This window comes from Prionailurus viverrinus, chromosome C1 (genome assembly GCF_022837055.1).
Source record: "Prionailurus viverrinus isolate Anna chromosome C1, UM_Priviv_1.0, whole genome shotgun sequence".
Classification (NCBI taxonomy): domain Eukaryota; kingdom Metazoa; phylum Chordata; class Mammalia; order Carnivora; family Felidae; genus Prionailurus; species Prionailurus viverrinus.
Genome location: NC_062568.1, coordinates 69,037,742 through 69,063,461, shown reverse-complemented (window position 1 = coordinate 69,063,461; position 25,720 = coordinate 69,037,742). Strand labels below are relative to the sequence as shown.

At 37.2% G+C, this 25,720-nt stretch overlaps 1 protein-coding gene across 3 annotated transcripts in view; it reads right to left on the bottom strand.

Moving 5' to 3' along the window:
- CCDC148 (coiled-coil domain containing 148) overlaps positions 1 to 25,720 on the bottom strand; it is a 255,078-nt gene that overhangs the window by 173,950 nt on the left and 55,408 nt on the right. For 2 of the 3 annotated variants that reach the window (XM_047871442.1, XM_047871444.1), the window contains 2 exons: positions 13,174 to 13,236; positions 11,876 to 11,997 (listed from right to left, as the gene is read on the bottom strand). In XM_047871442.1, the coding sequence (XP_047727398.1) occupies positions 11,876 to 11,997; positions 13,174 to 13,234 (183 nt within the window). In that variant the 5' untranslated portion in view covers positions 13,235 to 13,236. Of the gene's footprint in view, positions 1 to 11,875; positions 11,998 to 13,173; positions 13,237 to 23,668; positions 23,741 to 25,720 lie in introns of those variants that run through there. The other variant, XM_047871443.1, reaches the window with a different exon arrangement.

Below are 25,720 nucleotides of genomic sequence, written 5' to 3'. Positions count from 1 at the left end.
TGTTTGCTTTAAGAATGCTTAAAACTCATTGCAACTGTTTGCCACCTACAGCCTCTCAAGTTTGTTGCAGCAGACACAACTTTTAAAATTAGATTTCTTTGACATATTTGGTCCATGTTGTACAAAAAAATTAAAACACATTGGTGAAAGATGTGGACACGTTTTTATGGCTTAAAAAAATCAATGCTGTCTTTGAGCCCAGAGAAAGACCAATTAAGTAGACTATAAAAGTCAAAATAAAGCTACTATTTTTCACTAGACACTTCCAATATTTTAAAGAACATCTTGATTTTTTGTAAGTTCACTCATTGACTCCACTTCTATCCTCAGGCCAAAAGTGAAGAAAAATAAAGTCTTAAAAGAACAAAAAGATTTAAACTTGGATCTCTATCAATAGATTTCTAGGAGATTCCAATTCATTTTGCTGGGCAATAAGCCATACGAAATCAATATTTAAGGTGGATGATGACTTATATGGAATGTTGATGAATTAAAAATAGCAAAAATAATAAATTCATCAAGGAATCTGAAACTAGAGGTTTCCTATGTGATTTGCTGTGATGATCCAAGATAATAATAAGACTCTAGGTAGGCACCTTGAGATACCATGATAGCCCTTCGGGTCAGATGACCTATCTTTAGATAGCTAGTGGGCAACTGAAGTGTTGGTTACATATGTGTATACATTTGTCAAAATTCATCAAGGTGTACACTTAAGAGTTGTGCACTTTATTATAGGTGAGGTATGTACACTTTAGTATATTTGAGTTATATCTCAGTAAAGATAAAAGAACAGTTAAATGTATAAAGAGCTATTAACAAAAATAAAAAGAGAAAACCCAACTACACTGAAATGAAATTTCTCATCTAGCAGGCTAACAAAACCTCAGATATTTCACAAAACACTCTGTGAGGCCATAGGGAAACATGCTCTTTCCTATGTTGCTAGTGGAAATGCAAAATGATGCAGCCCCCCCGCAGAAGGGAATCTGGAGGTGGGGCAAAATTTCTTACGGATTTGCCCTTTGACTTAGACCTAACCTTATTCATAGAAATCAATCTGAGAACTATATTGGTAAAACTATGTAAGAAGATAAATGAACAAAACTATTCACTGAAGCACTATTTGTGATAGAAAAAGAATGTAGCACAAAAACTCCATCAATAAGTGTTCCTGCCAAAATAAATTGAACCTGAATCTGATCAAGTTTCCAGATATAACCACCAATTTACTGGAAATACAAGAGACAGAAACACATGTTAAATGACACCACCAGGATGTAATCAGCAAAATCCAGACTGTAAGAAATACAATTTCTTCAAAAAATAAATTACAAAAACACAGGAGGATAGAGGAGGATATCTAAAAAATAAAAATCAATTATAATATATGGATCTTACTTAGATGCTGATTTAAACAAACTTTAAGAAAAAAATTGAAGACAATCAGGGAAATTTAACACCGGATATTTGAAATTAAGAAATTATTAACATTTTAATGATAATGGTATTTTAGGGTTTGGGGTGGTGTTTTGTAGCCCTAATCTTTTAGAGATACATACTGAAATAATTGTGGTTAAATGTTATGATGCCTGGGATTTGTTTCAAAATAACCTGGCACAGGGGAAAGTTATGGTAGGGAGCATAGAGAAAACAATAGGCAAGAGTTGATTATAGTTGAAGCTAGATAAATTACATAGAGATAATGATATCATTCACTCTAATTTTGCATATGATCACAATTTCTCATAATGTTCTTTTAAAAATTTAGTAGATAGATACTTAGTTGAACAAGAAGAAATATTATTCATTCTTGCTAAGCAAAGCAATTCAAATAAAAATAATAATAAAGATCCCTTTTATACTTACCTAAACTAGAAATGAATAGTTAACACACAATGTACCTAAAATTGGTCTCTGTTTCCAGGCCAACTCTACTATTTGGCTTCAGACTCAATCTCAGCCTGTGAAAGCTAGATCACTCAATGTCCATATCAGTGTCTTATCTGGCAGCCCAAAATTTGTGCATGATCAAGGGCAGGGATTTTATAGGGACTATCACATCTGATCAGTATAATACCAGTAACAGAAACCAGGCAGGTCTTCTGAATTTACTGTTAATTAACAATAATTATTACAAGAAATTATTGTTGGGGTGCCTGGGTGGCTCAGTCAGTTAAGCATCCGTGGTTCATGAATTTGAGCCCTGCATTGGGCTCTGTGCTGACAGCTCAGAGCCGGGAGCCTGCTTCAGATTCTGTGTCTCCCTCTCTCTCTACCCCTCCCCTGCTCCTGCTCTCTCTCTCTCTCTCTCTCTCTCTCTCTCTCTCAAAAATAAACATTAAAAAATTTAAAAAAAGAAATTGTTATTTTCAAATATAACTAAGTATTCTAGATATAACTTGAAGCAAAAACCTCCTTATGTGCTCTGAATGTTAACATTCTTATCATTCAATTTAAGTATGTTTACATTTAATATTGCCAGAGTATAGTGCTGTAATAATTAACAATGATTGTTAAAGCTGCTAATCTCATGTGCAAGGAAAAAACACATTTAATTAGTAAAAGAAGTAGGAAATAAACTGATATTTAATACAAATATTGAGAGAATGTGTTAACTATGTAACATTAGGAAGAAGTATTCTTCTTGAGCCAATGCATATTTTACAAAAATGTAAATACCAATACAAGAAAGAATAATAGAGATGACATTATTATCACAATCCTAGTTGGTGTAGACTGATTGGTATATATCTTAGCATTCAAAACATTAAACAAAATAAACTTTAAGAATTATTTTTCATTTCCAGTTATCTAATTCCATTTAAGCCACGAGTCTTTTAAAGAAAAGTCCTATTTGGAAATTGTTCACATTTTAGAAGAGTCCATTAAAAGCAAAATGTCAACTTACTATCTTCTAAATTAAATGAAGAGGTAAGACCAAAAATCATGTAAAACAACATTCCCAATACATCTTTCTTAATCCAGCTATACTAAAAAATAAAAACCGTAAAAGGAAAGAAGAAAGTATTCGAAAATGATGAGGTATCTAGGACACATTTTGTTCTCACTAACTGGAATTCAAAACAACAGATATTATAAAAATGCCTTAACAGGACAATTCCTTATCATTATGAATCTATGGAAACTAAAAATTGAAGCAAAAAGCTTATCAAAATGATTGCTACACATTGTGAACCACTTTCAGTAGTTGAAGACAAGGGATTTTTTGAGATTTGCCAAGTAATAAATCCCAGGTACAGTTATTCCTAGAAAATATGTAACTAAAAAGCTTCTTCCTGAATTACATTCTACAAACAACAAGGTTATTGATGTTATTTAAAATGTCAGTTGAAAGTGATCATTTGTTTAATCTCACAAATATGTAGCACAGTAACCAGAGAAGCAATCTAGCAGCTGACAGGGCTGAGAAATTACTGCCCTTGAACTTAATATCAAAACTTGAAAACAACATTAAAAATTAAAATTTTAAAATATGTTTATTCTTTGATAGTGATTCTATCATCAAAGAGAAATTCACTTTGAACAAACGCTGATTTTGACATTCAACCATTCCACATTCAGCCAGAAAAAAAAAAAATTGGTAAATGATGGATGGATGGATGCATAGAAGCATGGATTGGTGGACAAATAGATACATAGATAATATTTAAAATGTATGTGTATCTATATGAATATATATGTACATATTCCAGTACTGATAAGAGTGTAGAGAAGTGTCTGTGGTGGTATCTTTATTAGAACAATACCTTGGGAAAGAACTTTTTTAAAAATAAAATTCATAGTTTTTAGCCCAAACATGCCAATCATGGGAATTTATCCTATGGGGGTAGAGGATTCTAAAATGTGAAAGGTGTCTCTGCATGAAGATATGTAATTACCAAAGCATGATTTCCAATATCATAAAACTGGATACAATCCCAATATCCAAAAATCAGGATAAGGCATGCATCTTTTTCTATTTGAAGTACTCATCACTCTTGTTTTTGCTTCATTTTTATTGACCTTGAAATCCCATTTCTAATGTCATTGCCTCAAAAAAAGCCTTCCCACTCAACTAGGATCAAGTCCTATTAGTACACACCAGACAGCATGTTTTTATTATTTGATAAACACTGACTTTCCTCCTCCTCCTCTCCTGCACACAGTACATTTCATGAGGGTAGGGATGTATTTTGCTCATTATTGTATCATTGAGCCACATAATAAATATTTATTTACTGGAGTAATTAAATATCATAAAGATGTGGCAAAGTGTTAGGGGGAAAGTATACAGGATTTCATGTTTATGTTTATCATGGGAGAAAATAAAAAGTGTATGTATATGTTTATGTCTCTATATATGTATGTAGTGTATATGTGATATAAATACAATGGATTAGAATATAAGTCAGAAATATGAAATAGTTTTATTAGGATGATAGTTATATAAGTGATTTTGCCATAAAATTTCTTTCACTGTCCTGATAACATCAATAATATCAAATTATTTTAAAGTTATATCTGAACTGAACAAATAATGTCGTATTTGAGAGGTTCCCTTACTTGAGGGGATATAGCTCATGGATATATGGTAATTTCTTTAGAATAGGTATGAAATGTATTTTGGAATCATAACATTTGCCCAAAAGATATTGGGCACCTGGGTGGCTCAGTCCGTTGAGCATCCAACTTCAGCTCAAGTCATGATCTCATGGTTCGTGGGTTTGACCCCATGTTGGGCTCTAATCTGACAGCTCAGAGTCTGGAACCTATTTTAGATTCTGAGTCTCCCTCTCTCTCTGCCCCTCCCCCGCCCATGCTCTGTCTCTGTCTCTGTCTCTCTCCCTCAAAAATAAATAATAAAAATATTTTAAAAACATCTTAAAAAAAGGTATTAACCATTAACTAACTAAAATTTAAATAAAAACTGAAAAAAAAAGAAAAAGAAAAAGGTATTAACCATAAAAAGCCATAGAAAACTAATAAAACACAAAAATATTAAATGAAAATAAAAACTTGTAAATTACTGATTTTTTTTTTTTTGCAAGATGGCGGCTTAGGAGGACGCTGGGCTCACCGCACGTCCTGCTGATCACTTAGATTCCATCTACACCTGCCTAAATAACCCAGAAAACCGCCAGAGGATTAGCAGAACGGAGTCGCCGGAGCCAAACGCAGACGAGAGGCCCACGGAAGAGGGTAGGAAGGGCGGCGAGGCGGTGCGCGCTCCACGGACTGGCGGGAGGGAGCCGGGGCGGAGGGGCGGCTCGCTGGCCAAGCAGAGCCCCCGAGACTGGCTTGCAAAAGCGGAGGGGCCTGACGCCTGACGGACTGTGTTCCCACAACAAGCGCGACTTAGCGTCTGGGAGGTCATAAGTTAACAGCTCTGCTCAGAAAGCGGGAAGGCTGGAGGACAAAGGGAGGGAGAGCTGCTGAGCCCCCTGACAACAGAGCTCAGTTTGGTGGGGAACAAAGGCGCTCGCCAGCGCCATCTCCCCCGCCCATCCCCCAGCCAAAATCCCAAAGAGAACCGGTTCCTGCCAGGGAACTTGCTCGCTCCACACAAACACCCAACTCTGCGCTTCTGCGGAGCCAAACCTCCGGCAGCGGATCTGACTCCCTCCCGCTGCCACAGGGCCCCTCCTGAAGTGGATCACCTAAGGAGAAGCGATCTAAGCCTGCCCCTCCTGCCCCCGTGCACCTTGCCTACCCACCCCAGCTAATACGCCAGATCCCCAGCATCACAAGCCTGGCAGGGTGCAAGTAGCCCAAATGAGCCACACCACCCCACAGTGAATCCCGCCCCTAGGATAGGGGTAGAGAAGGCACACACCAGTCTGACTGTGGCCCCAGCGGTGGGCTGGGGGCAGACATCAGGTCTGACTGCGGCCCCGCCCAGCAACTCCAGGTATACACCACAGCACAGGGGAAATGCCCTGCAGGTCCTCACCACGCCAGGGACTATCCAAAATGACCAAGTGGAAGAATTCCCCTCAGAAGAATCTCCAGGAAATAACAACAGCTAATGAGCTGATCAAAAAAGATTTAAATAATATAACAGAAAGTGAATTTAGAATAATAGTCATAAAATTAATCGCTGGGCTTGAAAACAGTATACAGGACAGCAGAGAATCTCTTGCTACAGAGATCAAGGGACTAAGGAACAGTCACGAGGAGCTGAAAAATGCTTTAAACGAAATGCATAACAAAATGGAAACCACCACAGCTCGGCTTGAAGAGGCAGAGGAGAGAATAGGTGAACTAGAGGATAAAGTTATGGAAAAAGAGGAAGCTGAGAAAAAGAGAGAGAAAAAAATCCAGGAGTATGAGGGGAAAATTAGAGAACTAAGTGATACACTAAAAAGAAATAATATACGCATAATTGGTATCCCAGAGGAGGAAGAGAGAGGGAAAGGTGCTGAAGGGGTACTTGAAGAAATCATAGCTGAGAACTTCCCTGAACTGGGGAAGGAAAAAGGCATTGAAATCCAAGAGGCACAGAGAACTCCCTTCAGACGTAACTTGAATCGATCTTCTGCACGACATATCATAGTGAAACTGGCAAAATACAAGGATAAAGAGAAAATTCTGAAAGCAGCAAGGGGTAAACGTGCCCTCACATATAAAGGGAGACCTATAAGATTCGTGACTGATCTCTCTTTTGAAACTTGGCAGGCCAGAAAGAATTGGCACGAGATTTTCAGGGTGCTAGACAGAAAAAATATGCAGCCGAGAATCCTTTATCCAGCAAGTCTGTCATTTAGAATAGAAGGAGAGATAAAGGTCTTCCCAAACAAACAAAAACTGAAGGAATTTGTCACCACTAAACCAGCCCTACAAGAGATCCTAAGGGGGACCCTGTGAGACAAAGTCCCAGAGACATCACTACAAGCATAAAACATACAGACATCACAATGACACTAAACCCGTATCTTTCTATAATAACACTGAATGTAAATGGATTAAATGCGCCAACCAAAAGACATAGGGTATCAGAATGGATAAAAAAACAAGACCCATCTATTTGCTCTCTACAAGAGACTCATTTTAGACCTGAGGACACCTTTAGATTGAGAGTGAGGGGATGGAGAACTATTTATCATGCGACTGAAAGCCAAAAGAAAGCTGGAGTAGCCATACTTATATCAGACAAACTAGACTTTAAATTAAAGGCTGTAACAAGAGACGAAGAAGGACATTATATAATAGTTACAGGGTCTATCCATCAGGAAGAGCTAACAATTATAAATGTCTATGCGCCGAATACCGGAGCCCCCAAATATATAAAACAATTACTCATAAACATAAGCAACCTTATTGATAAGAATGTGATAATTGCAGGGGACTTTAACACCCCACTTACAGAAATGGATAGATCATCTAGACACACGGTCAATAAAGAAACAAGGGCCCTGAATGAGACATTGGATCAGATGGACTTGACAGATATATTTAGAACTCTGCATCCCAAAGCAACAGAATATACTTTCTTCTCGAGTGCACATGGAACATTCTCCAAGATAGATCATATACTGGGTCACAAAACAGCCCTTCATAAGTTTACAAGAATTGAAATTATACCATGCTTACTTTCAGACCACAATGCTATGAAGCTTGAAATCAACCACAGAAAAAAGTCTGGAAAACCTCCAAAAGCATGGAGGTTAAAGAACACCCTACTAACGAATGAGTGGGTCAACCAGGCAATTAGAGAAGAAATTAAAAAATATATGGAAACAAACGAAAATGAAAATACAACAATCCAAATGCTTTGGGACGCAGCAAAGGCAGTCCTGAGAGGAAAATACATTGCAATCCAGGCCTATCTCAAGAAACAAGAAAAATCCCAAATACAAAATCTAACAGCACACCTAAAGGAACTAGAAGCAGAACAGCAAAGGCAGCCTAAACCCAGCAGAAGAAGAGAAATAATAAAGATCAGAGCAGAAATAAACAATATAGAAACTAAAAAAACTGTAGAGCAGATCAACGAAACCAAGAGTTGGTTTTTTGAAAAAATAAACAAAATCGATAAACCTCTAGCCAGGCTTCTCAAAAAGAAAAGGGAGATGACCCAAATAGATAAAATCATGAATGAAAATGGAATTATTACAACCAATCCCTCAGAAATACAAACAATTATCAGGGAATACTATGAAAAATTATATGCCAACAAATTGGACAACCTGGAAGAAATGGACAAATTCCTGAACACCCACACGCTTCCAAAACTCAATCAGGAGGAAATAGAAAGCTTGAACAGACCCATAACCAGTGAAGAAATTGAATCGGTTATCAAAAATCTCCCAACAAATAAGAGTCCAGGACCAGATGGCTTCCCAGGGGAGTTCTACCAGACATTTAAAGCAGAGATAATACCTATCCTTCTCAAGCTATTCCAAGAAATAGAAAGGGAAGGAAAACTTCCAGACTCATTCTATGAAGCCAGTATTACTTTGATTCCTAAACCAGACAGAGACCCAGTAAAAAAAGAGAACTACAAGCCAATATCCCTGATGAATATGGATGCAAAAATTCTCAATAAGATACTAGCAAATCGAATTCAACGGCATATAAAAAGAATTATTCACCATGATCAAGTGGGATTCATTCCTGGGATGCAGGGCTGGTTCAACATTCGCAAATCAATCAACGTGATACATCACATTAACAAAAAAAAAGAGAAGAACCATATGATCCTGTCAATCGATGCAGAAAAGGCCTTCGACAAAATCCAGCACCCTTTCTTAATAAAAACCCTTGAGAAATTCGGGATAGAAGGAACATACTTAAAGATCATAAAAGCCATTTATGAAAAGCCCACAGCTAACATCATCCTCAATGGGGAAAAACTGAGAACTTTTTCCCTGAGATCAGGAACACGACAAGGATGCCCACTCTCACCGCTGCTGTTTAACATAGTGCTGGAAGTTCTAGCATCAGCAATCAGACAACAAAAGGAAATCAAAGGCATCAAAATTGGCAAAGATGAAGTCAAGCTTTCGCTTTTTGCAGATGACATGATATTATACATGGAAAATCCGATAGACTCCACCAAAAGTCTGCTAGAACTGATCCATGAATTCAGCAAAGTTGCAGGATACAAAATCAATGTACAGAAATCAGTTGCATTCTTATACACTAACAATGAAGCAACAGAAAGACAAATAAAGAAACTGATCCCATTCACAATTGCACCAAGAAGCATAAAATACCTAGGAATAAATCTAACCAAAGATGTAAAAGATCTGTATGCTGAAAACTACAGAAAGCTTATGAAGGAAATTGAAGAAGATTTAAAGAAATGGAAAGACATTCCCTGCTCATGGATTGGAAAAATAAATATTGTCAAAATGTCAGTACTACCCAAAGCTATCTACACATTCAATGCAATCCCAATCAAAATGGCACCAGCATTCTTCTCGAAAGTAGAACAAGCAATCCTAAAATTCGTATGGAACCACAAAAGGCCCCGAATAGCCAAAGGAATTTTGAAGAAGAAGACCAAAGCAGGGGGCATCACAATCCCAGACTTTAGCCTCTACTACAAAGCTGTCATCATCAAGACAGCATGGTATTGGCACAAAAACAGACACATAGACCAAGGGAATAGAATAGAAACCCCAGAACTAGACCCACAAACGTATGGCCAACTCATCTTTGACAAAGCAGGAAAGAACATCCAATGGAAAAAAGACAGCCTCTTTAACAAATGGTGCTGGGAGAACTGGACAGCAACATGCAGAAGGTTGAAACTAGACCACTTTCTCACACCATTCACAAAAATAAACTCAAGATGGATAAAGGACCTAAATGTGAGACAGGAAACCATCAAAACCTTAGAGGAGAAAGCAGGAAAAGACCTCTCTGACCTCAGCCGTAGCAATCTCTTACTCGACACATCCCCAAAGGCAAGGGAATTAAAAGCAAAAGTGAATTACTGGGACCTTATGAAGATAAAAAGCTTCTGCACAGCAAAGGAAACAACCAACAAAACTAAAAGGCAACCAACGGAATGGGAAAAGATATTCGCAAATGACATATCGGACAAAGGGCTAGTATCCAAAATCTATAAAGAGCTCACCAAACTCCACACCCGAAAAACAAATAACCCAGTGAAGAAATGGGCAGAAAACATGAATAGACACTTCTCTAAAGAAGACATCCGGATGGCCAACAGGCACATGAAAAGATGTTCAGCGTCGCTCCTTATCAGGGAAATACAAATCAAAACCACACTCAGGTATCACCTCACGCCAGTCAGAGTGGCCAAAATGAACAAATCAGGAGCCTATAGATGCTGGAGAGGATGTGGAGAAACGGGAACCCTCTTGCACTGTTGGTGGGAATGCAAATTGGTGCAGCCGCTCTGGAAAGCAGTGTGGAGGTTCCTCAGAAAATTAAAAATAGACCTACCCTATGACCCAGCAATAGCACTGCTAGGAATTTATCCAAGGGATACAGGAGTACTGATGCATAGGGCCACTTGTACCCCAATGTTCATAGCAGCACTCTCAACAATAGCCAAATTATGGAAAGAGCCTAAATGTCCATCAACTGATGAATGGATAAAGAAATTGTGGTTTATATACACAATGGAATATTACGTGGCAATGAGAAAAAATGAAATATGGCCTTTTGTAGCAACGTGGATGGAACTGGAGAGTGTGATGCTAAGTGAAATAAGCCATACAGAGAAAGACAGATACCATATGGTTTCACTCTTATGTGGATCCTGAGAAACTTAACAGGAACCCATGGGGGAAGGGAAGGAAAAAAAAAAAAGAGAGGTTAGAATGGGAGAGAGCCAAAGCATAAGAGACTGTGAAAAACTGAGAACAAACTGAGGGTTGATGGGGGGTGGGAGGAAGGAGAGGGTGGGTGATGGGTATTGAGGAGGGCACCTTTTGGGATGAGCACTGGGTGTTCTATGGAAACCAATTTGTCAATAAATTTCATAAAAAAAAATAAAATAAAATAAAAAACTTGTAAATTACTTAATATGTTACTTTGCCAAATCAGATTTTTAAAAAATAATTAAAAATGCAACCAAGCAATGAAAGTGTTGTTTATAATGTACTTTATTATTTGCACAAGAGGGAAATATACTGCATGAGTAATCCTAAACCATACATGGTCCTAAAATACTGTGCACAATCACTTGCACCTAAACCCCTTTCAAATCTAGTCCAGGTTCACCTTTCCTGAGATCAGGGCATAAAAGGAAATTGTAGGAAAGAGAGGCACCTGAGGGCATATTTGTATGATGTTGCAGAAAGAGCCCTAAATGATAATCCATGGCTGTCCCTTATTTGCAATTTTTATTGTTCAGAGCAAGTTAGAAATTGTTGAAAGCTAAAAGTAGAGGGGCAGCTGGGTAGCTGAGTGGGTTAAGAAACCAACTCTTGATTTCAGCTCAGGTCATGATCTCATGGTCTGTTAGATCGAGCTCTGCATTGGGCTCATAGCTGGGAGTCCGCTTGGGATTCTCTCTCTCCCTCTCTGTCTCTGCCCCTCTCCCATGTGCACATGCATGCTCTCTCTCTCTCTCTCAAAATAAATAAACTTTTTAAAAATAAATAAATAAATTTTTTATAAATAAATAAACAAATAAAAGTAAAGTTGAATTCATATCTCAGGGTTGTTATGAACATTACATGAGGAATGCATGTAAGCTATATACCACATTGTCCAAGAGCATTCAATAAATGATAGTTGCTATTCACTACTAGTAATAGTTGGAAGATTCTAAAAACTATTCAGAATGTTATTTATTTTCACATTTACATTATAAATATGACTTTACTTCCTGGAAATTCAATTTTCCAAAACTAGAAAACACACATACACACATGCATAACTTCTAACTAACCTTTAGCTCTGTAGAGGCAGAAGCTAATTTTTTTGCTTCAGTCAATGCATGCAATTGTTGATAGTCTACTCGTTTATACTTGGTACTTCTCATTCCATTTTTCAAATGGAACATCAGATTGTCTGTTTTTCATCAAAAAAAGAAAATGACAAAGAAATAGTATCATATTATTGGAGGTCTAAATATAGTTATGGTAACATGTTGGTCTTATTTTTAATTATTTTTAAGCAAAAACAAGAATAATATTACAACACTTATATTACACTTGAACCTCTATCTCTAGAAAATTTAAAAATATCACCAGTATATTTCTTGCATAAAATTACTTTTAAAAGAACATAAAGGGAATATTTCCATTTAAGTAAATATATTGAGAATTTTAGAAAATTATAATGCCAAGATACAAAGTATGACCATTCTTTTTATTTAAAAAGTTTTAGGCGTCAGGGCACCTGGGTGGCTCAGTAGGTTAAGCATCTGTCTGATTTTGGCTCAGGTCATGATCTCACGGTTCATGAGTTCAAGCCCTGCGTCAGGCTCTATGCTGACAGCTCAGATCCTGGAGCCTGCTTTGGATTCTGTGTCTCCCTTTCTCTCTGCCCCTAACCCACTCACACTCTGTCTCCGTCTCTCTCAAAAATAAATAAACATTAAAAAAAATGAAAAAGTTTTAGGCATCAATGGTGAATATTTAAGTTTCATCTTATGAATGAAATTAAGTAGATTTTTTTAAGTCATAGCTGCATTTCTAACAGAAAAATTGAAATAATTTCAATTAAATTTGAAAAAATTTGAAAACAAAACCTAAAATTTTAATGGGCCAAATAGGAATAAAAGGATATAAAATGACCAAGCAGCCAATCTCCACCCAAATACATAAAGTGTCCTAGTTTAGTATGATATTAACTGTTTTGATAAAGTAAAACATAGGTAGGAGGTATTCATAGGCCAAGTAGCATAAAGTATAATAATCTGAGTAATCCAAACAAAAAAAATGCACTTTTGCCTCAATTATATGAATAAGTAAACTGTGTAATGTAAAGTAATTGAGATTACTACTTTAATCATGACTTTAAGTAGGCTTCAAGTGATTTAAGGACAAGCACAGTAAAAGAAAGTACGGTTACCCTGATCACTATTGGAAAAGATTAAAGCATGCATTGCAAGGAACTGGAGAAACCTTTAATATGACCAAATAATGAGCTTTCCATTAAAATTTTGAAAATCAACATTCCAACTTTACATCATGCATCATCCACCATAAATCGTAAAACAGATACGGAAGTAGAAAAAAATACCTGGGCTATCATTTTTCTCAATCATCATGAATGGCTGGTCTCTTTTATTCATGTCCTCCATATCTGTCAAAAAAAGACAGCTAAATTTCAGTGTTATTTTCCAAGTGTTTTTAAAGATGGGTTAATCATACTGGTTTTTAAAACAAGGTCCAGGACTGGGTGCCAGAACTCTTTGTATTTAGCTAAAATTTACTTCAACACCCTCGAGAAGCTTCCTTCCATTAGTTTTTTCCCTCTGTGCTTTTCCTGTTCTTGATCTCTCCTTTGAACCTCCAACATTTTAATCCCTTTCTCTTGGATTGCCTTCGTGACTGATATTTTGTGATTTAAAAATTGTGTAAGCTTTATCCTGAGTTCCTAGGAAAAAGAAGCTACATAAATTAAAGAATAAAGCAGTTAGCCAAATGACTCACTAGTAACATTAAACAAATCAGCATTTGTAGCAGACACTAGGATGTGCCGTCTATTTCTAGAAAGCACTTGATGCCCAGCTGTCACTTCCTTCAGGGTTAGACTCAGTTTCAGAGAGCCACCTCGTCCAAAGGTATACCATTGCTGGGGCAGCCTATGCCCAATGACTGAGCAAGGCAGAACTATAAAGCCCCACCAGTTTGGGCCCAGTGTGGGTCAACCTGATGGGCAATATTTGATCCAGAGCTCCTGGCAGGGTTGACCCAGACTTTATCGGACCTACATTGAAACTGACTTTTTCATCTGCCCAATCCTGCTGCTGCTTCTTCCTTTCACAGGTTTGGATGCCTAATGAATACACAGAACCCTAAGCTCTGCCTCAGTGTCTCCTTCCTGAGAACCCAACCTGCAATAGCACTGAACTGAACTGACATCTTTTTTAGGGCACCTCTGGGGCTACAGACTAGTAAAGTGGTTCTTAAGTAACAGTATCCATTTTTCACAAATTTTGTTCCATATCCACTAGGTTGAACTACTCACATCTAGTAGCTTTTGCAAAACTAACCTTGCTAAATGGAAGAGAAAGTAGTACACATACATGACTTTTGGAAACTGCCAAGTTCCCAAGAATCATGGTGATTGCCCACTAGCTTTTGGAATATAGGGATGAACTCCAGTGTGTAACTTCTACAAGGAATCCTTGTTTCAAGCCCTCAGTAACACTGACAATCCTCTCTATAGTCTGGTTTCTACTGACACCTACAACTTATGTTAGGATTCTTCTTTTTGGGGGGAAGGTATTGCACATCCAATCTATCAACCTGTACTGCCTCAAGCCACCATCACCACCCTCCTGATGGCAGCAGCAGTTCCACTTTGTACCCTTATAGTCCATTCTTCAAACAGCAGCCTGAGCAACCCCTTTAAAAACTCTAGTCTGACCCTGCTGAGTCCCTTCAATGGCTTCCCATTTACTCTTTTAAAAGAGGGCCCAAACTTCTTCAAGAGGCTTATAAGGCCCTCCAAGACCTTGCCTTTGGTCATCTCCCCATTCTCACCTCATCCACACATTCCAACCACACTGATCTTTCTACTTCTCAAACATACCACGTTTATTTTGCCTCCAGGTCTTCCCACTTGCTGTCCTCTCTACCTTACAGACATTTTTTTCCCTCTTTTTACCTGGTTGGTTCCTACTCAGCCTTCAGCTACACCAACATGTTGTTCTTCCTCAGAGAGACCTAACCAGACTTCTCCGTCTAAGGGAGGATGCCTTGTTTCTCTCTCATCCCATTCCTTCCTTTCCATAATAATTTGTATCAGTCTTCACATCTGCATGTTTACTGATTCAATATCTGTCCTCCTCCACAAACTTGTGGCCTGTGTGCATCTTACTTCTGATTGAGTTCCTGGTATCTAGCACAGGTAGTAAATGCTCAATAAATATCATTTGAGAAAAACAATGAAAGGTAGCTGGCAGTAGCTCAATGTCTTCTAGCCCCCCAGAAGGGCTGCGATAATAATTCCTTAGTTCATACTATACCCTCTTTCTTCCAACAAAAATTTTCATTTTTTATAAGTCTGCCTTAATAGCATAGCCTACAGGAAGAAATGGCACATTTACATGCCCTCAGAGGCCATCGGGTCAATGAGGGAGTGAAAATCATAGGGACTGCAGAAAACATGGAAAACTAAAAAGCATTCCATGCCCAAAGATAATCAAGTACATCTTTTTTTTCCTTTTTTCTTAACAAAGGTACTGCACAAATAAAGTGAGTGTCCAAAACAAATGGATGCTGCACTTAGCAACCTGTCTGTGAGCTCTGCCTACCGCATCTCACCTCTGGTCTTCATCTCGATATCCCACCCGTCTGAGCTGACTATCCCCATCTTGGAGAGACCTCGCCAATTCTTTAATTGATTCATTTTAGGTTTTCCTCAGTGGGGAGCCCAGCCCCCTCAGACTCATTTGTCTTGGGATTTAGATTGCAGGATCGAGGCTGTGAATCAAAGTGGGGTTTTGCAGACTCCCTTTAGGTTACTTTGATCTAACATTGATTAATTTGTTCCTCCTGATGTTCAGAGAAAAGTCATGAAGTCCAAACATTTCTCACCATTTCTACATGGTTCAAATATTAATTATGACCATAAGAAACTTATAATGTATTCTGGGGGCGCCTGGGTGGCTTGGTCGGCTAAGCGTCCGACTTCGGCTCAGGTCATGATCTCACAGTTTGTGGGTTTGAGCCCCGCATTGGGCTCTGTGCTAACAGCTCAGAGCCTGGAGCCTGCTTCGGATTCTGTGTCTCCCTCTCTCTCTCTGCCCCTCCCCCACTCATGCTGTCTTCCTCTGTCTCAAAAGTAAATAAACATTAAAAAAAAATTTTTTAAAGAATACATTCTGGAAATCAAAATTGCAAAAAAAAAAAATACTACTCTGCCTTCATGAACTTGAAATCTAGTTTGGTTGCAACTGTACAGAAGATGAATCCAAAACACTTCTTGACCTATATTCTTTAATATTTATATATAAATCATAGTTACTTACTACTTACCTTTCAGGGATGTTGAGGACCTCTGAACTAAATAATTATTAAAGTGAGATAATATAAAACTGATTTAGTTATAGTGTTTTTTATATCAGTGGATTAAATAAACATTCAGATTCAGAATCTGAAAGGTTTAGGTTTGCATAAAATTTAGCTCATCCAACTTCTCATTTTAGCATGAGATGGTTGGCAGCCCAGAAAAATGACCAAAATCACAGAGAACTTCAAGTCCTAAATCATACTCATAACACAAAAATCTCTGAAAATGAAGGTTTATTTCATAATCACTATTGTGGCCAAATCCAATCTGAGCTGAAATCATTTGGCGGCAAATTTGACCCAGACTGAAGTTTATTCTATTTAATGTGGACATTCATGCATTTGTGCAAAAGTGTCAATATGTTTATGTATGGGGTGCTACCCAGATACCATCGGTCTTAAGGAATATAGGGCAGATGCTCTATATCACAGCTCTAAAAATCTGAAAAATTGACACTACATCTGGCACCACAGACTTCAGATAAGGGATTATGAAGCTGTACTAAAACAAGCAGCCTCTGATTCCCAAACAAGCATATGTCATCTAGGCCATTTCGACTTTATGCTTACTAGTGAAATTCAAAGTGGCTACTTCAGCTGGCCATTAAGATGCTTTTGGCTGAGTAATGGCCACTCGAACAGAATTTTCCATGTTAAATAATTTTAAAGCTTTCAGTTTTAGAAATTATTTCATGTTCACATTACGTGACATTTTAGAAATTGCTCATGAGTATTATCAAAATGTTAAACATTTTACAGCTATTCAATTACTGAAAATATTTTCCAGTAATATGTTTCTATGAGAAGATTCTTAGAGTGTAGGAAGAACGTTTTGATATATAATGTAATGATAGCTTTGCAGTAGCTACAGGATTGAATCAAGATTTTAATATAAAGTTAATTTTTACTGACTTGATAGAGAATCTGAACTCAAAAAAAAAAAAAAAATCCATGACCTCAACTAGTCTCTATGGGGTAGGTAAGCTTCTCTAGAGATGAGAAAAAAATAGCAAAGAGATCATTTATATAACAAGGTAATCTTTTTACAGTGTGAAAATTTGTATTCCTCTCTTTGCTGAGAAAATCTCTTTCAATACACTAAGGAAGAAAATGTCAGTTGTACTTAGGCTTAAAATTGTACAATGCATGGATAATTTGTGAACTCTAAACTGTCTAACTGTATAGATATGTAGATTAGCCAATCATCCTGAGAGGGTAAGTTTTCAAAATTGATAGGGCTTCTGCCAGGCCAAACAGTGTGAGGACAACACCAATGTGGAAAAATATCTTGGATGTAGCATCAAATTATAACCTTTTTCATATGAAAGATCTCATGACATTTCAAACGTTAATTCAAATACTTTGGCCTAAGTTTAAGCAATATTTTTCTAGCATGCAGAATTCCCTTTTAAATTCTAAGCAGAATGGTGCATATTACTTCCATTATGAAACATTTTATATTGTAGTTAGCATCAAATAAAAATATTGTCCTGGAAAAACTAATGGAACCAAGAGCGAATCTATGAAGGTTAATAAAAATATTTAAATAAAGTGTTCAGTTACATAATAAATATCTCATATTCAATTCAAACATAATGGAAAAGCTCAGACTCAAAAGAGCAACTACAACTAAACAAATAACAACAAAATCCCTAGGAGGAAACTGTACAAGAAGTGTGTAGCACTCATACCCTAAAAACACCCACAAAGGCTTATTAAAGGAAATAAAATTTAAATAGAGAAAAATAATTCTAATTCTGTGTACCAAATATTTAATAGTGGCAATTTGGGGATAGCAGGATTATAGTTGATTTTGGTTTCCTCTTTTTGTTTGAGCAGAATCTAGAAAATATTTTTTACAGGAAGAAGAAATATACATTTTAAAAAATACTGAGCAGGGGCAATAGTTATTTCACTGTATATTAGGGGAAAAGATACCACAATTTCTATATTTTACCAGTCAAAAAAGAAACTGGATTTTATGACATCAAGAATCCTTTAAGATATGAACTTGTATATATGAGTATAATTTTCCATACTAATACTGAATTGACTTATTTCTCACTAGTCTATCTATTAAAAAATAGGATATGGTAAATACATTTGTAGAATTTTATAGAACTTGAAAATGTTAGCATTAAAATACTCACAAGGTTATTTTTTAATGCTGTATGAGGAATAAATATATTAAACTCTTCTTTCAATTATTAAAGTACTGGTTGGGGCATCTGGATGATTCAGTCAGTTAAGGGCCCAACTCTTGATTTGGACTCAGGTCATGATCAGAACGTTCGTGAGATAAAGGCCCACATCAGACTCCGTGCTGACAGCTAAGAGCCTGGAGCCTGCTTTGGATTCTCTCTTTCTTTCTCTCTCTCTCTCCCCCCACCCCCCTGCTGTCTCTCACTTTCTCAAAAATAAATAAACATTAAAAAAAACCAAATGCAATCATGATACATATATAGTTCTCCCCTATCCATGCTCTGTCTCTCTCTGTCTCAAAAATAAATAAATGTTAAGAAAAAAATTTTTTTTAAATATTTTACCCTTTTACTACAAAAAAAAATCCATAATCAGACAAAGGAAATCTACAAAATATCTGCCTTTTTCACAATTCATATAAATTTGCTTCTGAAGCAAATTCTACATACAACCAACCTTTCTGTTTATTCCTATTTTTATGTCTATAATATCTCAAAGAGGAGAGTCTAAATCAACCTCAGTAATGAAAATGATTAAAATAAAAATCTATCCCATATGCTTTTCAATAAAAGACTGGGGAGCAGAGTAAAGTAGAAAGAACACAATTAATTGAAGCAAGGAACCTAGAAGTTTCTGAAGGACTTTAGAGTTCCACAGAGAGTGGAAGTAACTTCAGGGGAGCCTCTCACGCTTTTATTCCTGCTACATCCGCAAAGCTGTTTTAATCATTTCAAAAGCACAGGAGAAATTGCATATGTACCTAGTTTAAAACAGTACATAGTAAAAACAAAGGGTGGGGGATGAGGAAAATTTCCAGACATTGAGGAAATAAGGGAATAGATAAATTCACAAAGCTCACATTTATAGCCTCAGAAATTCTGACCTGAAGCCATAACAACAGTTTCAAGCTTTGGGGAAATTAGGTAATTATTTATTTATTCACATTTATTTATTTGTTTGTTTATTTTAGAGAGAAAGAGAGTGCACATGCCATGAGCAGGGGAGAGGGGCAGAGGGAGGGAGAGAGAGAAAATCTAAACAGGCTTCATGCTCAACACAGAGCCCAATGTGGGGCTTGATCCTAAGACCCTGGGATCATGACCTGAGCTGAAATCAAGAGTCAGACGTCCAACCGACTGAGCCACCCAGGTATCCCTACATTATTTGTGAAGAAACACTATTTTGTCCCCAATTTTTTCCATAAATGTGCAACCCATCAAAGAAGAGTATTAAAAGTGATCCTCTGTTGTGAAAAGATTCACCACTTGCCCTTCTTGACTTGCCACTTTGGACATGCTTAAACTGGAGACTTTGTCAACCTTCTTCTGCTACAATTTGGGGATCCAGTTCCTCACCCTATATATCTGGACTTGAAGTTAGAAGCTTATCTTCTTCCCCCCATGCCTTTTACCCTTAACTTTTCTGTCAATAGAGGAGTATCATATAATTCACCACCTCCAAATCTCGTGTCAATTTTTGCGGTAGCATTTTATCCATTCTCCTGGCCCTAGCTACCATCACACAAGTGCCTGAATGTGTGATGCCTCAAAACCCCCAATATTTCTGATCTACCAAATGTCTTCTTTTGGCTTTCCAGACAAGGTTCAAATTCTGTATAGCTGACAATGACCTTTTAAATCTAGCTCTTCTCTATTAGCCTCTTCCTTACCCATTACCCTATATGCACACTACACTTCAGCATTCTCAAATCATTTGAAGATCCCTGAATACACAATGCTGTGGTAGACAGAACAACGACCTCCCCCAAAATGTCCTCATCCTAATCCTCAGCACCTTTTAATATGATATGATATGATATGTGGCTAAGGAGAAATAAGGTTGCAGCTAATCAGTTAACTTTAGCTATAGAGATTACCCAGGTGGGCCCAATGTAATCACAAGTGTCCTGCAAAGAGGAAGGCAGGAGTGTCATAGTCAGACATAGTCAGAGGAGGAGATGTGAGGTGAAAAGCAGAGGTCAGAGAGAAGATGGTTTTGAAGATGCTACTCTTCTAGCTTTGAAGATGGGGGAGTGGGGCCAGACTCAAGGAATGCAGGCAACTCTTAGAAGCTGGAAAAGGCAAGGAAATGGATTCTTCTGTAGAGCCTCCAGAAGGCATGCAGCCCTACTGAAACCTTGATTTCAACCCAGTGAGACCTATTATGCACCTATGACCTCCAGAATTACAAGATAATAAATATGTGTTGTTTAAGCCACTAAATTAGCAGTGATTTGCAATTAGTAGTCGATTTAGCAATAGGAAATTGACGGTGCTCTTTCACATCTCCTTACCTTTGCGCATGCTGTTACCTATGCTTGGAATGCCTTTCTCCACCCCTGCCTCTCTGGCCAATGCCTACATATGTTTCAGTCTCACTTTAAGCATCCTACTGGAGCTTTTCAATACAGGTAGAGATTATTTATCTCTTCTCTTGTGTTACTATTGTACTTTTGTATATCCCATCTGATGCAGTTATTCATTTATTCAATGTTTATTGAATATCTATTAAAGACTAGACTAAGGGATATAGAGTTACTCAGGCTCTGCAGAGAGACCTGCCCGAGGCATCTTCTCTGAAGTAGCCCCTTTCACCCTCAATCACTCTTTATATCCTCAATCTAATTATTTCCCTTCATAGCACTTAACTATGTGGCATTATACTATGTATTCATTTATTTATTTGCTTATTGTTCACTTCTACATCTAGGATGTATGCTCTATAAAAGCAAGGCCTTTAGCTGATCATCTCTATTTTTCCAGAGGGCCTAAAATAGTGTAGGTCATATACTAGACACTCAACAGGTATTTGCTGAAAAAGCATCAAGTGATTGCATTACAGATCATGAGCCTGTTCCTAAGGCATGGTGCTATTAGAGGCAAGCACATAGTTTTTACATCCTCTTTTCCAATTTTTAAAATCTAGGCTCACTTGTATGAGATGAAAGTTATTATCAAAAACAAAACTCCAAACCAAAATGGTCAGTGCACTGAGGTGTATGTCAAGAAGTCCTACTTTATCTCGGTGAGTTTCAGCACTGATTGTAAGTTCATGTTAACTTATAGTTGAAGGTGTCCCTTGATCAGCTATTCAGCTGCCAATCACAGCACATAACACATTTGTGTCATCTTACCTCTCCAAGAGTTTGGGTAAGAAGGCCATGCTTTGCAAAGTACACACAAATTATCTGGTCTTATCTCCAACAATATACTGTTCAATGAAAAAGCAAATTTTACCATGATATTTACCATATGATACCATCACATAAACCTGCAAAGACACATACACTGTATTGCACAAACACACCCCACACACATGCATTCTACAAAGGAAAAAAGTCTAAAGAATATACAAATAGACCAAACTAGAATGCAGCTGGAGGTTGGTTTCAAAGGGGACTCTGATTATCTGTAATGAAATCTTTGCTTTTTTTACAAAGAGAATGCATATATATAATTAAGAGTAATAAACATAACTCCCAAAGATCTTATTTCTAAATAATTATATTATCTATTGTAGAGTTAATACAATTACATTTGAGTTTATAAATGATTATCCAGTGGGTTCTGCCAGTGAGAGCTCCAGAGCCTAATGACCCAACCCCACCCATTTCTGCACCTGCTAACACTTGGACTACTGCCAAAGGACCTTGACACTCCCATGTTGTAACAACCCTGTGAAGCCCAGCCTGAAACATCCAGTTAACTTTATCTTTAATTTTGAATATAAGCAAATAATTTCCATACAAATTTGTTGTGCCTTGTACAAGAAATTTCTTCTGACATTTTCTCTAACGAAATGATTCAAAATACAGTATTTTTACATTTTAATTAATGGTCACAAATGCACTGCTCATTCTTTTGATTACAAGTTTGTTCATTAAAAGACTATTAACATCAAGGCCACAAGCAAGGTTATAGAGTTCAACAATTAAATGGATTTTTGATGTGCTTTCTACTATTACTGCTGAGGAAATTGTGTCATCTTAATTTTAAAATTGTGGCAGACATAGCTTGGTGCTAATATCCATTCTCCCTTTTTTTCTTTCCTAGCAGAACCCACTTTTGTTCAGGATTAAAAGATTGGCCTTCCTTAATATCCCTGAGACGCTAAGTGACCATGTGACACAGTTCTAGCCAATGGGATTTAAGCAGACAGAGGTCTGCTGGGAATTTGGGGATAAGATTTGTCTTTTCATATGAGCACCACCCCTTCTTCCCTGTCCTTCCCTCCTTTCTCTTAGCCTGGAGATGTGGATGTGAAACTGGACATGGAGAAGCCATCTGTGACTATGTAGTGAGGATTAGGATGAAAAATGTATACTAACTATCCCAGAGAAGAAAGCCAAAGGGAGCTTGGGACACTGATGATAGCAAGAATGTGCTGCAACAGCTGTGGACTACTTCTGTCTGGGCTTGTTGTTATGAGAAAAATAAATCCCACGCTTCTGCAAAGCAGGTTTTATAACTTTTGGCCAAACAAAATTCCCGACTGATACAGAAAGGGAAAATATGAAGCACCCAAGAAGTTTTGATGCCTTTTCATATAAAGGAATATAAAAATTCTTCCAGAAAAGTACCCATCAATACAGGCACAGGATAAAATACTAGAAAATAATACTGTTGTTGCTTTTCAATAATAGCATGAGAAAATCACAGCTAGAAAATTTTCCAACTCCAATAGAGTTTCATTTACAGTTGAACATAGCTGAAAGAGAGTAGGTAAAGTGTGTAGGTGATTCTGGAAGGGGAAAGAAAACAAAAATCAGAACCTTAATTTCATTATCAAAAAATAACACAGAAGAATGTATCTGTGGGTGTTCAATACTCCAGGATAAATAGTTTTTCCACAAAAGATCAACCATGTGAAGAGGAATTTTCTTTTTAAATGTTACATGAGATTTTTTTTAATTTTTTAATAAAAAAATGGCCATCAACCATTCTTTAACAACAAAGACTACAAAACTATGTTTAATGACAGTGCTTGGAACACAGTAGCACTAATACATTTTGAGTGGATGAAATAATTATAATGGGTGGGAAATATTAATTCATTTTTGTGTAAAGGAAAGATCTCTAGTCAAAGACATGAAGAAATGAAAGGAAAAGATTAAAGGAATTAAGATAAAGTTTAAAGTGGGGGAAGAAAGCGTGAAGAAAAAGAACATTAAAAGGAACAAAGAAAGAGAAAAATATTGTGTTCATTCCTATTTTCTATTTCCTATTTCCTATTTCTAGTTCCCTCTAGTTTGGTCAAAAACGAAAGCATCCTCCACCCTACAAAGTCAAACTCACAGTTTGGATCAGCTGCACTGAAGTGGTTAGAAGTTTTATTACAGTGGAGGTAGAGCAGGTAATTTTCCAGCATCAAAGGTGGGCCTAAGGCAGGTGTGGTGGCCCTAAGGCAGGTGTGGTGGCCCTAAGGCAGTTAGTTGGCAGGAGGCAACTAACTTAGGATGAACAGCTCCACTCTGGAGAAGAGAGATGGAACATCTGATGTGAACAGATGGACTGAATGCAGAAGGTGTAGTGAGAGATGTCAGTCTTTTCCTATTTCGATTTTTGTTTCAACCTAGTTCTTCACACAGAAAAGGAAAAAGAAATCCTCCACTATCCTCTCTTTCATGTTCTCCTTCTACAGGAATCCATAGTCTCTGAATAAATTTGAAAGTCTTTGTATGGAAAATCCCAGTAATGTCTTATGAAATCTGGGCAGGGTGGGTGGGATGGGTAGAAGAAAAATAAATTTCTCTCCCTTAACAGTGAAAGAAGAGGGGCACCTGGGTGGCTCATTCCATTAAGCGTCAGACTCTTGATCTCAGGGTTGTAAGTTTAAGCCCCGCATTGGGCTCCACACTGGGTGTGAAGCCTACTTTAAAAAAATAAAAGAAAAAAACAAAAAAAAAAACCAAGAGTGAAAGAAAAGCTCTGCCTAGGGTGGTGGAAGAGGAGGGTAAAGCAGAGGGTGGTGAGAGGATCAATTGTCATGTAATACAAGGACAACAATACAAGAATTTGGCTGCATAGGATTTTCCAGTTGGCTTTAAAAATACCATCAAAGGAATTTGGTCCAAAATATAATGGTCAGTAATAAATAAAATATTCACTAACATATGACTACTACCTGTCAGTGGCAACTGAAGACATGGGATACATGAGATATCCATGCAATGGGAGATTTTAAAAGCTGGTCCTGTAGAAAATATTGCCGACAACATGGGTTTGTTTAAAATATAATTGAAGGTGCCTGGGTCGCTCAGTCAATTAAGGGTCTGACTCTTGATTTCAGCTCAGGTCATGGTATCTCAGCAAGTTTGAGCCCCATACTGACAGCGTGGAGCCTGCTTGGGATTCTTTCTCTCCCTCTGTCTCTGCCCTTCCCCCACTTGTGCACATGCATGTGCTCTCTCTCTCAAAATAAACTTTAAAAAATAAATACATAAAATAAAATTTAATTGATATCAAAACAGCACATTCTCAAAATTGAGATATACATTAACTCTAGAGTAGTGTTGGGCTTTGGAGTAAGACTACAGAAGACTGAATTCCAACTCACCCCTTATAAGTTATGGGACTCTCAGCAAATTAATTAAATGATAGAAAACACTTAATATTGTAAAGATGTCAACTCCTCCAAATTTATATACCTCAACTGAAATCCTAGAAGATTTTTTGGTAAAATTAGCAAGCTGATTTAAAATGTGTACAGAAATGCAAAGGACAAAGGATAGCCAAGGAAAGCTTGAAGAAGAGAACAAAGCTGGAGGATTTATAGTGCTATGTATCAACATCCATCATGAAACTATAGTAATTAAGACAATGTGTTATTGGCACAAGGATGGATAACTAGGCCCATGAACAGTACAGAGAGGTAAGAAACAGATCCATATATAACATATAAGGTCACCTGATTTATGACAGAGGTGAGTCACACTGTAGTGTGCAAAGAACAGTCTCCAATAAATGGTCCTGGGATAGCTGGATGTCCATATGGAAAAAAATGAATCTTGACCCCCTACCTTCCAACATTAACAAAAATCAATTCCAGATGTATTGAAGATCCAAATGTGAAAGATTAAAAAATGAAGCTTTTAGAAGATTATATAGGAGAACATATTCATGACCTTGGAGTTGGCAAAGATTTCTTAAATAGTTCACCAAAAACAAGCTAATCATAAATGGAAAATGTAGTAAGATGGGAAATACTAAAATTAAGAACTTCTGTTCATCCAAATACACCATCAAGAGAGTAAAAAGGCAATGCAAAGAGTGGTTAAATATATTTGTAATACATATATTCAACAAAAGACTTGCATCCAGAATACAGACACATTTAAATGCCTACAA